This window comes from Arvicola amphibius, chromosome 5 (assembly GCF_903992535.2).
Source record: "Arvicola amphibius chromosome 5, mArvAmp1.2, whole genome shotgun sequence".
Lineage (NCBI taxonomy): Eukaryota > Metazoa > Chordata > Mammalia > Rodentia > Cricetidae > Arvicola > Arvicola amphibius.
Window position 1 is genome coordinate 9,961,151 of NC_052051.1, and position 17,407 is coordinate 9,978,557.

Genomic DNA, 17,407 nt, shown 5'->3' on the forward strand with positions numbered 1-17,407 from the left:
AAACAAAACTAGAAGGGAAATAAGATATGGATCAGGGCGGCTCAGTGGTTAAGGCCTTTGCTGCCAAGTCTGAGGGCCTTGGTTCTGTCTCTGACCCGTGTGGTTGGAGGAGAGAGCCGATTCCTGTACTCAGATGGTATATACATGCACACACATACAGCCACAAAAAAACACTCAGAATCCCACGGACATAGTAATATCCCCTGTGTGATAGTCCCCATTAGCTGCTCTGTGTCTTGCATTCACAGTTTGCTTTTGAGACAGGCTAGACACCACTTCCTAGGTAGCCAAGGATAACCCTCAATTTTTAATTCTCCTGCCTCTGGCTCCCTAGTGTTGACATTCCAGGCCTGTGCTGGGATTGGAGCCCAGGATGTCACACATGTGGCAGGGGGTGGGGTACATGGATGACGACAACCCATAGCTCTCCCCCATTGAGCCACACCCCAGCCCCTGCAGCTGTTTTTCTCTTGCTCATATCTGCCTTCCTAGAGCACACAGGACTGCTTAGTCCTTGCTTATGTAGGCAGCTCTTCAGCTGCCTTCTCTGCAGGGGTGCTTTGCCCTCTGCTCTCCCTCTGAGCCTGCCCAGCCACCACACCTAGAAGGAGCTAATGTCACCTGCTCACCGTTCCAGGTGCTCTTCAGCCAGTTCAGATACTTCTTCAACTTCTACTTCTTGCTTCTCGCCTGCTCCCAGTTCGTCCCCGAGATGAGACTCGGCGCCCTCTATACCTACTGGGTTCCCCTGGTGAGTAGATCAGCTCAGGTTTGTAGTCGGAAAGTTCTTGTTTCTGTCCCCTGGGCATCTGGGCCTGCACAGTGGCTTTTTAAGGGACGTGTTGCTCTTAAGCCAACATGCTGGGTACCCCACCTTTAGTATTTAGCTGCAGGTCAGGCACCGTCAGGATCCAGCTGCAGCAGAGCCAGTTAGGTGCCCCAGACGTTCATTCAGCTGTCGACTCCATGGGCCCTGTTTCAGCCAGGAAAACGCTTGCTCTTTGTGGTGTGGTTCTAGATTTGAGTGGCAGAGTGAAGACAAACTCTCGGTCCTCACAGATGGTGGTTGGTTTGTCACTTTGGCCCAAGTATGGGAGACTACAGTTGGTCTCAGCAGGGCTCACCTCGTCCCTTCTCTTGGCAGGGCTTCGTGCTGGCTGTCACCATCATCCGTGAGGCAGTGGAGGAGATCCGATGCTACCTGCGGGACAAGGAGGTGAACTCCCAGGTCTACAGTCGGCTCACGTCACGAGGTCAGCCCCTGGGCAGTGCTGGTAACTTAGCCACTGCTGCAGACAGCTGGGGGAGCAGAGTTGTAGGTCCAGTCTTGGGAATGTTGCTCAGATGCTAGAGGACAAGTTCCGGCCACTGCCATTGTGCTCCTGAGAGTTGTCCTGTCGCTTAACTCAGGCTGCATCTCACTCACTGGCTCACCTTTCCCTTCCCTTTGCTGGCTGAGAAGGAGGGAGCGTCCCGTTCATGTGATCCTGAGTGGCTTTAATTTATTTTTATGTTTATTTATCGTGCATGTGCGTGTTGGTGTGTGTGTGTGTGGGGGGGTTTATGACGCGTGCATATGGAGGTCAGGGAGCAGCTTGCAGAAGCCATTTCTCTACTTCTACCCTGTGGGTCCCTGGGATCAATGTCAGGTTCTTAGGTTTGGTGACAAGTGCCTTTACCTGCTGAGTTATCTCGATGGCTCCTGAACAACTTGTAAAAACATCATTTAGGAGCTGGGGGCATAGGTAAGCAATAAAGTGCTTGCCTTGCAAGCAGGAGGACCTGAGCTAACCCCGAGCCCCTGTGAAGAAAATCCAGAAGTGACGGCATGTGCTATGATCCCAGCATCAAGGAGGCAGGGACCACCTGGCCTAGCTGAATAGCTGATCTGGGCCAGTGAGTGACTCCGTCTCAGAATATAAGGTGGAGGCTGGAAAGATGGCCCAGCAGTTAAACACACTTCCTGCTTTGACATAGGACTCAGGTTCAGTTCCCAGGATCTATGTAGTATCTCACAACCACCTGTCACTTTGGTTCCAGGGAGTCTGATGCCCTCTCCTGGCCTCCATGGTACTGTATGAACATGTTGCTCATGCACATAAAACCAGACAAATAAATAAGTATGGACAGCTCCTGAGGAATAGTACTCAAAACTGTTCTCTGAGCTGCAAACACACACATACACACTCAAAACTTGTCTGGGCTACACACACACACACACACACACAGATTAATAAATGACAATTTTCAAAGATGGCATTCAACAGAAACTGTTGTATTACAGTCAAGCCTTGCTTCCTAAGATTTTTTACAAAGGCAACAGCTTTATACAAACCCTGAATCTGTGGAGACATCTTTCCAGTGCCATAAACCCTTGATCTGGGAGCATTGCTAAGTTGTTGTCTTAATCCAAAGAGAAGTGATCAGACAGCTTTCCTCACTGACTCCCTGAAGGATGCATCACATTTCAAATGAGAGAACTTTAATTTTATTGTATATTTAAATTTTTATCTAGCTTTAAGTTTTATGTGTTTTGGCCTGCCTGTATGGCTGTGCATACAGTACTCTTCTGAGCTTGTGGGCCTTTGTGTGGGTGCTGTGGATTGAACCTGGTCTTCTAAGAGTGGCCAGGAGTCTTAACCTCTGGGCCACCTCTCCAGTCCCGACTTTATTATAGTTAGAAACTGTGCTTTGTTATATGTGTGTGGCCCAAGAACCAGTTGTGGGGGTCTGTGCTCTCCTTCCACTGTATTGGTGCCAGGACGGGGGTTGTTGGGATTGGTAGCAGGTATCTTTACCCACTCAGCCATCTCACCCATCCTTAAATGGTAGAGTCTTGAAACCCCACCCACATCCACCCTTGGAGAAGGCAGCCAGCAGCCCCAGCCGCAGCAGGTTCAGGTGTGCCTTGGGAGGCTGTTGGAAAAGCCGAATGGAGGCAGGAGTAGCTAAATACCCTGAGGTTCCTGACCTCCTCAGCAAGGAGCCTTGTTTTAGGACAGACTCATCATCCCAGAGGGTCTTGGTTTTGGGAAATCGGGGATTGTGGAAGAGATAACTGCGTGCCCGAGAGGCTGTCAGATGCCAGCACAGCAGGCTTGGCAGGCAGCTGGCCGCTGGCACAGAGCTCCCAAGAGAATTCCCTCCTGGGAAACACATTGGGGTGACACGCTTAGGAAGTGTTGTGTGTTGTCTGAAGACGTTCTCAAGGTTGGTGGTCTGAAACCCTCACGTCTCTGGAGTAAGGGGAGATTTGAATTAGATTGCAAATGCCTTTGTCCGGCAAAGCTACTGTATTTTGGGCAAAGGTCTTTACAGAGGCAGGGGAGGGGTGTTGGGGGCTTGCGGCTTTCCACATGGCCAGTCTGTAGACTGCTGTGCTGGGTGCTGTCTGGGTTGTATAATTAAATTATATTAAATCCCGTCTTAATAACATGTTCTTACTATAACATCAAGATGCTTGGCAACTGAGAAAAGCCACATCGGAGATGAATGGTGGCTCTCTTCAGAGCCCAAGTGGAGCAGCCTTTAGATTCTGTTCAGCTGGCTGGCCAGGCCCTCGCCCTTCTGTGCGTCCTTGCATATCTCAACTCGCTCTGGTGAAAGATTCTTCAGTCCTCTCCTGCGCGCCCCATTTCCGGCTCCTGCCTTGATTCCGCTCGGTTGTTGAAGAGACGTAAGAAGAGTTGGCAGAGGGCTCTGGCTGGAGAGTGTGTCTTCTTTGGTGGCCCCCAGTCCCTGTTGTCATTCCAGTGCACCAGAAGGGGAAAAACACACAGAATCAAATGTTAGCCCCGGCCCTGGCTCTGCAGTTTGTCTTGGAAGTCCAGCAAAACCCCCTAGAAATGTCAGCCTGGGCAGGGACCCAGGCAGGGTTAGCTTGCTGGTAGACTCTGGAATGGAGAAGCAGGAATCCCTAGTGTTGAACTCATATTTCCTCCAGGGAATCGCTGAAGTGGTGGCCACAAATGTGCCTGAGTCCATCTGCAGAGTCTTTACCTTTCTTTTACAGGATTTACATATGTGTGTTTGTATGTGTGTGTGCATGTTCATGTGTATGTGTGTGTGCGCATGCCCCAGTGGGTCTCAGAGGACAACTTTAACGACTCTGTTTTCTCCTTCCGTTGTGTGGATTCCAGGGATAGAATTTATAGGTAGGCCACCAGTCTTGGCCATGGCAAGTGCCTGGTCACCTCAGTGGCCCTCATCACAGGCCCCAGTGAGTTCCTTTGGGCTTGCTTGCTAACAGAGCATAGATGAAGTGTTGCAGGGCCCTGGGCACCCCCCCCCCCAGTTGCATCACCACAGATTCCTACCCCAGTGTGGATAGCAACCTCACAAAAGCTGCGGCATGGAGTCTCCACAGGAAATCTTCAATCTTGGGTGGGCTTGCTTGAACTGCTTAGACCTTTGGGTTTTTGTTTTGGTTTTCTGAGATTGGGTTTCTCTGTGTAGCTCTGGCTGTCCTGGATCTCATTCAGTAGACCAGGCTGGCCTCAAACTCACAGATACCTGCCCGCCTCTGCCTCCTGAGTGCTGGAATTAAAGGAATGCACCATCCACCCCCACCCTACTGCTCAGAACTTTGATCAGTAGATTCTAGGCTGTGCTAGTTACCCATGTGTGGATGTCATTTCCTGGTCAATTTAATATAAATATTAAAGTTTTTAAACAGTGTTTTGAAGTTTTATTAGGCTGTATTGGTTACACATGACGGAGTTTGTTACATTTCTATACCTGTGTATGATATCATTTGATCTGAGTCACCCTAGTACAGAGACAGAGAATGCATGTATGTATATATGTGTACATGTTTGTGTAGAGTTCAGATGTTGATATTAGATGTCATCCTCAGTGCCCTCCACCTTAGTGTTTGAGATGGGGTCTCTCACTGAACCTAGAGCTTGCCGATTCGGCTAGACTGACTGGCCAGCAAGCCTCAGGATCCTTCTGTCCTTCTCTCTCTGCTTCCAAGCCCTGGGATTACAGACACATGCCACAGCCCCCAGAGTACAGACACGGCCACAGCCCCCAAATTACAGACACGGCCACAGCCCCCAGAGTATAGACACAGGCCACAGCATCTGGATTCTTCCGTGGTGATGGGATCCAGACTCGCATGCCCGTGTTTGTAGTAACTGAGCATCTCTGCAGCCTCTTGCTTTGTCTGTTCTTTTGATCATGGTCTTACACAGTTTTAGTCGGGCTGGAACAACTCACTGTGTACATCAGGCTGGCCAGCAACTCGCAGAGATCTACTTGCCTCTGCCTCCCAAGTGCTGGGATTGAAGCATGTACTATACACCTGATGTCTTCCTGTTGTATTGCTCTGAGGAGACACCATGACCAAGGCAGCTTATAAGAGAAAGCATGTCATTGGAGGCTTGCTTACGGTTTCAGAGGGGTGGGAACTGGGCAGCTGGTAGGCAGGTGTGGGCGCTTAGAGCTTGTGTGTTCTGCAAGGTTGGGCTGGTGTGGGTTTTTTTTTGTTGTTGTTGTTTTTTCGAGACAGGGGTTCTCTGTGGTTTTGGAGTCTGCCCTCGAACTCGCTCTGTAGACCAGGCTAGCCTCGAACTCACAGATCTGTCTGCCTCTGCCTCCCAAGTGCTGGGATTAAAGGTATGCATCACCACTGCCTAGCTGTGGTGTGGGCTTTTAAAACCTCAAAGCCCACCCCTAATGGCACACTTTTTCCAACAAGGCCATACCTCCTCCAACAAGGCCATACCCCTAATCCTTCCCAAACAGTTCCATCAAGTGGGAACCAGACATTCAAATATATGAGCCTGTGGGGTTGTGGGGGCATTCTTATTCAAACCACCACAGCTGGCCTGTTTTAATTTTTGAGATCAGACATTACTTTGTATCCCAGGTTGGCTGGAGCTCAGAATTCTCCTGCCTCATCCTCTAGAATGTGGGGAGTGGTAGGGTGTCCCTTTCTTGATGCTGTATTCCTACTTCTCAGCTGGAATGGTTCCAAGGCCCATGCTTTCCCTGCTTTCCTACCAGCTGTGAATACCCCAGGACTCTCATGTTGGAGAGTTGCTGTGGATGCTTTTCCTGTACAGAGTCTTGGTGTGAGCTGAGAAGAGGCCATAGTGTGGGTGGTGAGCAGGATTCCTCAGTGTTAGTGAGTAAATGAGGAAGAGGCATGAGCCTGGCATTCAGGATTGGAAGAGGTGGCACCCACCCTGAGGCTCACAGGACAGAAGAGGTCAGATGGAAGGAAGGGTTTCAGTCAGCTGTGGTGTCTCACACCTGTAAACACAGCTTTGGGGAGGCTGAGGTAGGAGGCTCATAAGTTCAAGCCTGGCCTGGGCTACTTGTAAGAACGTTTTAGCCAGGCATGGTGCTATACACCTTTAATTCCAGTATTTGGGAGGCAGAGGTAGGTAGAGCTCTGAGTTGAGGCCAACTTTATCTGTATCGTGAGTTCCAAGCCAGCCAACACCATAGAATAAAAACCTGTCTCTAAAGAAAAAGAGAAGCAAAAAACTGAGTGTTGGAGGGTGGGGATTCATAGGTAGGTGGTATCAGTGATTTTTGTGTTGTTCTGACCAAAGTACCAGACAGAGATACCTTAAGAGACAAAAAAAATCACTTTGGTTTTGAGTTTCAGAGGGGCTCTGAATCCTTCTGGTGGGAAAGGATAACGGCTCCATGAGCATGTGGGGAGGGGAGGTGAGGGGGGGAAGCTATTGGCATCTTTACATCCTGGTGGGATCCAGGATGAGAACACAAGGCTGCTGGAACCAGGGGTATATGTACCTTCCGAGGCCTCTAGTGACACCCCCTCCAGCTAGGCCCCATCTCACACATGTCACCATCCAGAGCACAAGCCTGTGGAGGAGCGTTCATACTCACACCACCTGGACAGCTGTGGTGTTCACACCTGAAGCAAACACACAGGCAGATGTTTGCACATAGCTACGTAGGCAACTGAGGCAGGAGGATTCCTTGAGCTCAGGTGTTTAGGACCAGTTAGTGTAACATAGGGAGACCTTGACTTTTGTTTTTCCAGGGCAGGGAGGGTGAGACAGGGTATCACAAGGCTCAGTATAGCTTCACACCGGCCTTGAACCTCTGATCCTCCAGCTTCCATCTCCTGAGCTCTGGGGTGATTAGCCACACCACCACACGGGCTAGAGGAGTGTGTACATGTGAGAGACACTGGCTAGAGGGGTGTGTACATGTGAGAGACACGGGCTAGAGGGGTGTGTACATGTGAGAGACACGGGCTAGAGAGGTGTGTACATGTGAGAGACACAGTTTAGAGAGGTGTATACATGTGAGAGAAGCAGGCTGGGGGTGTGAGAGGCATGGGCTAGGGCTTGCATTTTCACAGGTGAGTACTTGGTTCTTCATCTGGGCCTCTCTTCCTGACTAACTCGGCATGAATGACTAAGTGAAGCCGAGGTAATTAGTCTTGAATCGGTGCAAGCAGAGGTGTAATGAGCATTCTGGCCTCACTCCTGCTGGGGACATCTGGACAGATGGCAAACCAGAGACCTATGTGGGGTGTGCACACTCTCGAGCCTTCAGTCTCTTTAGGGCTGTGCTGTATACTAAACATGGTCCCTTGCCTCTCTTGAGCCCTGTTCTCTCAGGTCTCCCACTCCGCAGTGTCCCATGAGCACTATGAGCTGCAGAGTGCCTGTGGTCAGTGAGCGCATCTTCCTCCGAAGACCTTCTTTTTCAGTTCCATCCCAAAACTCCTCTGGCTGGTCCCTAGGCTTGGGAATGCCGCTCCTTCTGACCAGGGTACTCTGCATGTCTTTAGGAAGTTCTGTCCCAGTGGCTATCATCAGCATGAAGGGATGCAGTGGTTAATGGGAACTTGTTCAGTTAATCGTTAGCTGAAGTACTTCTTTTCTGTCCTCACAGTATAGACTGTTTAATAACTAAACATGGAATTATGTGGGTTTTTTAAAATTAAAACATTTTTGGGGGAATTTCACCATGTAGATGAGGTGTGAACTCATATAGATCCACCTTCTTCATAACTAGTTTTAGTTATTAGTGTCTGTTGTGTGTGTGACGGGGTAGAGATCGAACCCAGGACGTCAGGCTTGCATAGAGTGCTTTACTAGTCAAGCCAGGTTGCTGGCCCTTGAGATGGTCTTCTTGATATTCAGTACTAAAATTCCTGCAGCAGAAATCCTCCAGGATAGGGCTTCAAACAGACTTAGCACAGATTTTTCATGAAGTCTGACAGACGCAAAGTGATGCTTCAGCTTTTTCTTTGCTAATATTTGATATTTACTGTAATTCAGTGGTGAATGGATCCATTGTTCAGTGGAAAAACTGACCAATATCTCACAGTAAAGTTGCATAGTCAGCTGGGCAGTGGTGGTGGTGTGTGCTGGAGGCAGAGGCAGGCAAATCTCTGAGTTTGAGGCCAGCCTGGTCTACAGAGAGAGTTCCAGGACAGTCAGGGCTACACAGAGAGACCCTGTCTCTGTGTGTAGAAACAGTGTACACGAATACCTGGCACACCTGTGGAAATCAGGACCACACAGGGGAGTTCTCATCTTTCACTGTGGCGGTCCTGAGAATTGAGCTCAGGTGTGGCAACAAGCGCCTTCACCTGCTGAGCCATCTCCCCATCCCTGCCCTGCTCATTTCCCCCAAAACTGCTTCCTGCTCTCAATCTGTCAGCCTGTTTGTCGTTTGGAGACATTGCCAACTGGTGTTGACTGGTGATAAGTTCCATTGAGAAATCTCTATTATGACTTGAGTATGAGCTCACAACATCTCAGCTCTAGCCTTCTGCTTCCCCCCCCCTCTCTCTTTCTCCTCTCTCTCTCCTCTCCTCTCTCTCTCTCTCTCTTTCTCTCTCTCTCTCTGTCTTTCTCTTTTTATCTCTCTCTGTGTCTCTGTCTCTGTCTCTCTCTGTCTCTCTCTCCTGACAGTTAAACAGGCGCTTTATGGCCACACTTTTCCGCCTTGGCTCGTTATTCAAGTGAGCCTTTCCCTGGGCCTTGGAGCTTCACCTTTACGCCTCTGAACTCGGGGCCTGCGGAGGTGTTCTGATGTGAGCCCCAGGAAACGTACACATGAGTGGAATTTACAGCTCGTCACTGCCACAGTTAGATTAGAGAGTAATCCATTAGCCGGGGCCGATGAGGCCAGCCCACAGCAGCAGGCCTTGTCCTGCACTCACTGTGAAAAATAGAATTGTAACTTGAGGTGTTCAGGGTCAAAAACCTGGCCCCAAGGGCCCGGTGCCCTGGAACTTGTTTAAGGTTTCCCCCCTTGTGGGGGAGGGATGGAGTGTGCAGTCATTTGCCTGCTGCGGTCCACGGAAACATCTGGCGTCTCCTGCTAAAGAGACAGAAGGTTCTTATTCTGGAGCTGTCATCCATGAAAGGTGGGCTCTGGCCCGATGGTTTGCTTATGAAAAGCTTGGGGTCCAGCGCTGGAGAAATAAACAGCTGTGCCCATTGGCCGTTTGTGCCCTCTTGTAAACTGACTGCAAGCCTGCTGGGGTGGGGTGGTGAGACTGGGTGGGGCCGATTTCTCAGAAGCTGGTTAATGATCAGGGATGTGTCTGGAGAATTTTCCACATCACGTTTGTAAGCATCTCATTCCAGCCTCTGTCGGAGTCTCCACCAATGCACTAGGAAAGCCTCAGGGCCTTGGGGCTGGCAAGATGTCAGTGAGGAAGGCATTGCTGCCAAACCTGATGACCCAGGTCCGAGCTCCTCAGTCCATGTGGTGGAGGGAGAGAACCAGTGCCTTTAATTTGCCCTCTGACCTCCACACTCATGCTGTGACACACAAGTACCTACACACACACACACACACACACACACAGTACCTACACATACATGCAGTACATGTATGTACTACCTACATACATAAAACAAATGAAATGCACGTGTGGAGACCTCTTAGAGCCTGGCAGTGGATGCTGGGTACAGGACCCTGAGGGGAAAAGCCAGGGTCCAGGTCTTCACTTCTCAGGCTGCTTTCTGAGGACAGTGCTTTGGCATTTTGTTTTCTTCTCTTGAGCCTGCTGGAGAGTAGGCAAGGCTCAGTACAAAGCAAAAATGCAGATTCTGTTTCTGTTTTAAATTTAAGCATAAAACGTGTGTGTGTGTGTGTGTGTGTAGGTCAGAGCACAACTTTTAGGGATTTGCTCTCACCTACCATATGGGCCCCCAAGATTAAAGTCTGATCACACACTGGGCAGCAGGCACCTTTACTCACTGAGCCATCTCATTGGCCCTCAGTTAAGGATTTTCAGCTCCTGCCCCTGCCGCTTCCATTCTTTCTGCTGCTGTTTCTACTCTTCCTGTCCCACCCTCCTCCTGTTTTATGAACGTTTCTGGAAGACAGTGGTTGGTACACAATTAGGAGTCACAGGTTCTAAATTGCCTTTCGTTCCAGAAGTCAGTCTCAGCTGCTGAAGACTGCCCCAGTCCTTGTATTTCAGTGGCGTGTGAAATCGGGCAGGTGGGAGGACTAAGTGCATAAAGGCTCTTGTCACCAGACTTGGCAGTCTGAGTTCTGTCCCCAGGATTCATACAGCAGAAGGAGAAAACTAATCTGAAAATTGTCATCCAGCCCCCACACATGTGTGCACGTGTACGTGCACACCCACACCCATACCACCATGTATGAGGTGTGAAATCCAAGTTTTATGCAAGTTTTATGCTTGGCATCCACACTAATGTAACAGGTGTGGATCTAGGGATCTCTTTCTTTTTACTTATTTTTGATGTTTTTATTTTACGTGTATGAGTGTTTCGCCTGCTTATATGTCTGTGCACCACATGTGTGCAGTGCCTATGGCAGCCGGAAGAGGGTGTGGACCTGTTGGAACTGGGGTTAACAGATGGCTGTGAGCCACCATGAGGGTACTGGGAATAGAACCCTAGTCTTCTGGACAAGCAGTCAGTGCTCTTAACCATTGATCTATCTCTTCTGTCCTGGGGTTCTTTTGAAGATATTTACCTGTGACTCATTCTCCCCCCACCAAAAAAAAAAAAAAAAAAAAAAAAAAAAAACAAACCCTAAAGCAGTGACAAAATGCTTGTCACAATCCCTGTAACAATTGCTTGACACAATACAAGTGTCCTTGCCGTGTATGGATCCTGTGGTCCCCTTGAGATCTTGCTTGTTGGGCCAGGTATTGTTTGCACGAAGGATTAACCTATTGGGGAGACCTAGTAACTGCAAACCTGCTAAATTAAAGTAAGTTTTGCTGAGGTAGAATAAATGGATTGATAGAGACAGTTTAAACGAACTGGTTTAAGTCAGGATTGGGTGTGGACGGAAAAGACTATGGACCTGGGCATTTAAAAAATTTGAGTTAGAAAAGCAGCCTCCCTCATGTTTATTATAAAAAGAAAAGGTGTGAAGGATTTAGAAATAAGTCTCAGCATTGCTAGACCTGTGAGAGCTCCATCCTGTTCTCTGTCAAGCTCACACACACACACACACACACACACACACACACACACACACACACACACACACACACAGACACACAGACACACACACACACACACACACACACACAGACACACACACACACACACACACACACACACACACACACACACACAGAGATCCATGGCTAACAGGTTAGTAGTAAGTTAGGCTTCACCGTTGGTGGCTAAGATCTGAACCCAGGTGTGGTCATTCAAGTCAGGCAGTTCTGGGCCTGGAGTCCACCAGAACACTTCTGTCTTCCTTTGCTGGTGCCCCCTGGTGGAGCTGCAATTTATCCGTCTCTGGAATGACCCAACTCTGGATCAAAAGGATGTGCTGCTTTTGTTTATTTTGAGACAGGATCTCACTATGTAGACCAGGCTTGCCTTGAACTCCTATAGTCCTGCTGCCTCCACCTCCCAAGTGCTGAGATTAAACTTGTAGACCATCATTCCTGGCCTTTTTTAAAAAAGAAAAGAACTGTTATATTTTTGTGTGTGTGTGTGTTGCTGGTGCTGCCAGAAGTGTGTCCACTCTTAGGGTCCCGTGGTTACTTTTGTAGTAAGCAGGTACAGGATTGATCTTCCCTTCCTTCAAGCAATAACCCAATAGCTACTTGCATCCTTTGTGTTGTATCAGGGTTTAGAAGTTTTGTAGTGAGCTCTGGGGACAGTGTTTGGTGAGGATGCCGGAGAGGTGAGCTCTGGATAGTGTTTGGTGAGCATGCGCAGGAGGAAAGCAGGGTCTGCTCTCACGGCCTGATTCTCTTGCTACAGGTCTTGCTGAACCTGGAGCTGGCTGGTGAGTGAGCCCTGGGGTCAGCTCCTATCTCCGCCCCCTCCCAGCACTGGGATTACAGACACAAGAACGCCATACTTGTTTTCTGTTGTTGTTTTAGGTTTTGTTTTTTATTTTCCTGAGTGTGTGAGCTAGGTGTGCAGGTACTGGAAGAGATCAGAGGAGGACATATCGTCTCTCCAGAGCTGGAACGACAGGCAGTTATGAGCTGTGATTGCTAGGAACTGAACTTGACCTCTGAGGGAACAGCAACTGCTCCTACTGGCAGACCATTTCTCAGGCTTTTACATAGGTTTTAGGGATGGAACGTGGGTCCTCCTGTGAGGACCCACTGAGCGGTCTCCCCAGCCCTGTGCATTTTATCTTGACGATTTATTAACCTCCTGGTGAATAATAACTGTGTCACAGCACTGGTTGATTTAGAAATGATGAGCTACAGCAGGGGCAGCTCGTCTTTTCTGAAGGGCCTGAGTTCTGGTATCTGTGAAGCAGAGCCTGGGTTTCTGGAGCCACTGGGGCCACTGGCAGACCTCCTCCTGGTGAGGTAGAAGCCAGAAGCGGGAGGTGGGCACTCGTCTGTGTTACTACCTGGAAGAATCTAAAGCAGTGGTTCTCAGCCTTCCTAAGGCTGCGACCATTTAATACAGTTCCTCATGTTATGGTGACCCCGACCATAACATTAATTTTGTTGCTACTTCATAACTAATTTTGCTACTGTTATGAATTGTGATGTAAATATATGTGTTTTATGATGGTTTTAGGTGACCCCCAAGAAAGAATTGTTCAGCCCCGAAGGGGTCACAACCCACAGGGTGAAGGCCACTGATCTAGATTGTTGGAGACAATGGTGAGGTAGTACTGGTCTGTTATCTTGCAGGGACTGTGAAGGTGAAGAGTTCGAACATCCAGGTGGGGGATCTCATCCTTGTGGAAAAGGTGAGTGGAGAAGCTTCCAGAAGCTTCTTAGGGGCCGGGCATCACTGGGAACCCGTGAATGGGGAGTGGTCCATGGTGGGGAGAACTGATGAAAGAAACTCTTTGGGATGCTAGCAGACATCTCCTCCTTGGGGAGAAAAACATCTATCCCATGAGACAGACACAAAAAGAGTTCCCCAAGGTACCCATGTACTGGGGAGCTAGGAGCCCTGCTTGTAATGATAAACACAGCATTCATTTGGTTTTCTGCTTGGTATATTTGTTTGGGGGGTTTCAAAAAGAACCCCACTTAATCATGATGCCTTTTTTGTTAGTCAGCTTGCCACATTGGCACTTAAAAATATTTATTGAATTCAACTTTGTTGAACTGTTAACCTGCATATCCTGACTCCTGGAGCCTGCCAAGAGTTTTATGGGGAATGGGAGTGGGGTGTGCAGGGACAAGAATGTCAAAAGTCTGTGTTATACTTTACTTTTCATTGAACAAACACTGACGGGCCTGTTGTCTGTGCATATTTGGAAGGTGTGAGGTCTGAGGTGGGTCTAGAGAGTCTGGGGTCATATTTGGTCAGAAAACGGTCCTGTCTTACCCTGTGTCTTAGGTTTCTGTGAAGATACACCACGACCATTGCAATTCTTATAAAGGAAAACATTTAATTGGGGCTGCTTTACAGTTCAGAGGCTTAGTTCATTATTGTCATGGCAGGAAGCATGGCAGCATGCAGGCAGGCAGACATGGAGATGGAGAAGGAGCTGAGAGTCCTACATCTTCACAGGCAGCAGGAAGTGGTCTGTCTCACTGTGTGGCTTGAGCATATATGAGACCTTAAAACCTGCCTCCACAGTGACACACTTCCCCCAAGAAGGCCACACCTACTCCAATAAAGCCACACCTCCTAATAGTATTACTCCCTTTGGGGACTTTTTTTTTTAAACCACACGCTGTAGGAACTGAATGGTACTACTTGTTAGAGGGTTAAGTTCAAGCACTTACGGTTAATATAAGGGAAACGGGAACACTTGGGGTCAGAGCTTTTGTCTATTGTCATATTCCTTCTTGCCACAGCCACACAGGGCTGCTGCTACCCTTCCCCCATGTATGTATGTATTTATTACTTGTTTCTGAAACAGGGTCTTACTGTGTAGACTGGGGAACTCACAGGGCTGCCTGCCTCTGCCCGGTATAAAGGCCTATATACCTCGCCTGGCCTTTCCACTTCATCTTGAGCATGGCTTTAGTTCCTTCTCGCCACCTTACTTCCTCACATCCTACTGCAAGACAAACAAGAGGGGGATGGGCTAATCAGTAAAACACTTTCCACATGGGAATGAGGACCCAAGTTTGGTCCCCTACATCCATGTAAAAGTGGCACATCCCAGCACCTGGGGCAGAAGCAGGTAGATCCCTGGGGCTCACTGGCCAGTAATCGAATCCACTCAGCAAGTTTTCAGCTGTGACAAGTCCTGTCTCAAAGAAACAAGGACCTCCATCCTCCATGCAAACACACGCACATTGCAAATGCACATGAACTCTCATGCACATATACACAGAAAAGGAGACAGGCCCAGTGTGGACCGGGCAGAGCCAGTGTGGAGCGGGCAGAGCCCAGTGTGGAGCGGGCAGAACTCAGTGTGTAGTTGGGTAGAACCTGTATGGGGCAGGCAGATCCCAGTGTGGAGCGGGCAGAGCCCAGTGTGGAGCGGACAGAGCCCAGTGTGGAGCTGGCAGAACCTGGTATGGACCAGGCAGAGCCAGTGTGGAGCAGGGCAGAGCCCAGTGTGGACCGGGTAAAGCCAGTGTGGAGCAGGGCAGAGCCCAGTGTGGAGCAGGCAGAGCCAGTGTGTAGTTGGGTAGAACCCTGTATGGGGCAGGCAGAACCCGGTGTGGACTGGGCAGACCAGTGTGGAGTGGGCAGAGGCAGCAGAAAGTGCTCGCGGGTTCTGCCTTCAGTGTCTGTAGCTGGTTGGGGACAAAGTTGTGGGGGTCACAGGTTAAGAAGTGAAGGTCGAGTTCAGGAACCCATGTCCCCTTCCCCAGACGACGTCTTGGCAGGGTTAGTAAAGTGCTAGGTGTGCAAGGTGCTGCGGGTTCCAGACAAAGCAACCCTGTGCTTAGCTGTGACAGAGGCTGAGGCTTAAAAGAAAGGTGGCCTAGGACGAAAGCCCACCCGTGGCTGTTCACAGTAACATTACAGCTTCTCTTCATTTCCCAGAACCAGCGGGTCCCTGCCGACATGATCTTCCTGAGGACATCAGAAAAAAACGGTAAGCGTCTGATGGACACCGAGAGTGACCATTGGCCTTTCCAGCGGTAATTCGGCACCATCATCATTTGGAAATGTCACAGGGTAGATGTCATTGTGGGGCTTGACAGGTGAGCCAGAACATCTCTGTAGAGGGGTGGGGTCCTTCACAATTAAAAGTGTTTTGGGTGTTTTGTAGTTCCATAAATTTTGTTCATTAAAAACAGATATTACATGTGTTTTGTTTTGAGACAGGGTTTCTCTGTGTAGCCCTGGCTGTCCTGGAATTCACTCTGTAGACCAAACTGCCCTTGAACTCACAGAGCTCCACCTGCCTCTGCCTCTTGAGTGCTGGGATCAAAGGTGTGCTCCACCAAGTGCCACACATTTTAAGCCTTGCATTTGTGAAGCAGAGGCAGGCAGATCTCTGTGTCCAGGTCATGGGGTACATAGTGAGACCCTGTCTCAAACAAAATACCCAAACTGGTGAAACACCTATGCCTCTGCCTGGGAATGGTCACAGGAGTGACTGTCCTATGCTGGCCACTGTCCCTTCACCCTGCTGGATTGTTACAACAGGCAACATGTCTCCTCTTTTTACATATTAAGGCTCGAGGGCCTAGCTCTAGTCCTAGAGTGAGGATTTGGGTCCAGAGCTTGTAGAGGGGTGGGAAGTGGATATCTATTTTCCCTGTGAGTCTCTGGCCATTGATGGGCCATTTCTTCAAGGAGCAGAACAGACAGTGCCCTGAGCTGCTGAGGGAAGCACACTTGGGTTGCAGATATCAGACAGTGCCCCATCTCTCTGCAGGATCTTGCTTCTTGCGCACGGACCAGCTGGATGGAGAGACAGACTGGAAGCTTCGACTGCCGGTGGCCTGCACACAGAGGCTTCCCACGGCTGCTGTGAGTGGATTCTCTCAAGAACTATATACTGACTACCTGGTCATAGCCTGGTTCTCACACTCAGATGTCCTCAGAGGCCAGGGAGGCTCGTGGCATGTGAAATGGGGCTGGTGGGGGAACTGGAGAACCTTGAACCGGATTGGTTCCACTTAACTGATCGTACCAAAGTCAACCCCAATCCCCATATGAAGAGTGAGTGCTTCTGATGGTGATGGTGCTGGTTTCCTGAGTTGTAAGAGAAGGCCTAACATGTAGTCCTTCTGCTAAGAGCTCCCAGGGCAGTGGTTCTCAGCCTTCCTAAGGCTGCGGCCCTTTAATACAGTTCCTCATGTTGTGGTAACCCCCCCATAACATTGTTTTCATTGCTACATCTAAACTGTAAATTTGCTACAGTTATCAATTGTAACATAAATATCTGATATGCAGGATCTCTGATACGCCACCCCTGTCATGCCAGGTTGGTAGAGGCTGCTCATCATCCTGAGACCCTGTTCTGCAGGTGTTGGTGGTTTGAATAATACCCCCATAGGCTCATGTAGTGGTATGCTTAGTCACCTGGGAGTGGCGCTACTTGAAAAGGGTTAGGAGGTGTGGTCTTGTCAGAGAAAGTGTGTCACTGAGGTCGGGCTTTGAGGTTTCAAAAGCGCATGCGAGGCCCAGTCTCCCTTAGCCTCGGTGGATTGTAGCTCTCAGCTGTGGGCCCAGCACCACGCGTGCCGCTCTCAGCTGTGGGCCCAGCACCACGCGTGCCACCGTGCTTTCACCGTGGTGAAAGCGGACTAACCCGGAAACTGTAAGCAAGCCCCATTTACAGCTTTCATTTTATGAGTTGCCTTGGTCCCGGTGTCTCTTCACAGCAGTAGAACAGTGGCTAGGACAGCAGGCCTTGTCCTTGTCCTCAGCCACACGTCTCTGCTCTGACCTCAGTGGCTGCCCCTCTGACTGCTGACCCCGTGCTCAAGTGTGTGGCTGCCTTGGATTGTTCCTGTACAGTCCTCTAGAGAGATGCTCTTTCTCAGGGTTCAGCCCTGCAGGCCCGTCACGTCGACTCTGTGAACAAGTGTCTCTCTAGCCAACAGGTGCCT

General features: G+C 49.5%; 1 protein-coding gene across 4 annotated transcripts in view; it reads left to right on the top strand.

The window, feature by feature from the left end:
* Nucleotides 1–17,407, top strand: part of Atp9a (ATPase phospholipid transporting 9A (putative)) — a 110,272-nt gene that overhangs the window by 32,706 nt on the left and 60,159 nt on the right. For all 4 annotated transcript variants that reach the window (XM_038330835.2, XM_038330833.2, XM_038330834.2 and 1 more), the window contains exons 3-7: nt 638–751; nt 1,145–1,253; nt 13,115–13,173; nt 15,387–15,438; nt 16,228–16,322. In XM_038330835.2, the coding sequence (XP_038186763.1) occupies nt 638–751; nt 1,145–1,253; nt 13,115–13,173; nt 15,387–15,438; nt 16,228–16,322 (429 nt within the window). The remainder of the gene's footprint in view (nt 1–637; nt 752–1,144; nt 1,254–13,114; nt 13,174–15,386; nt 15,439–16,227; nt 16,323–17,407) is intronic.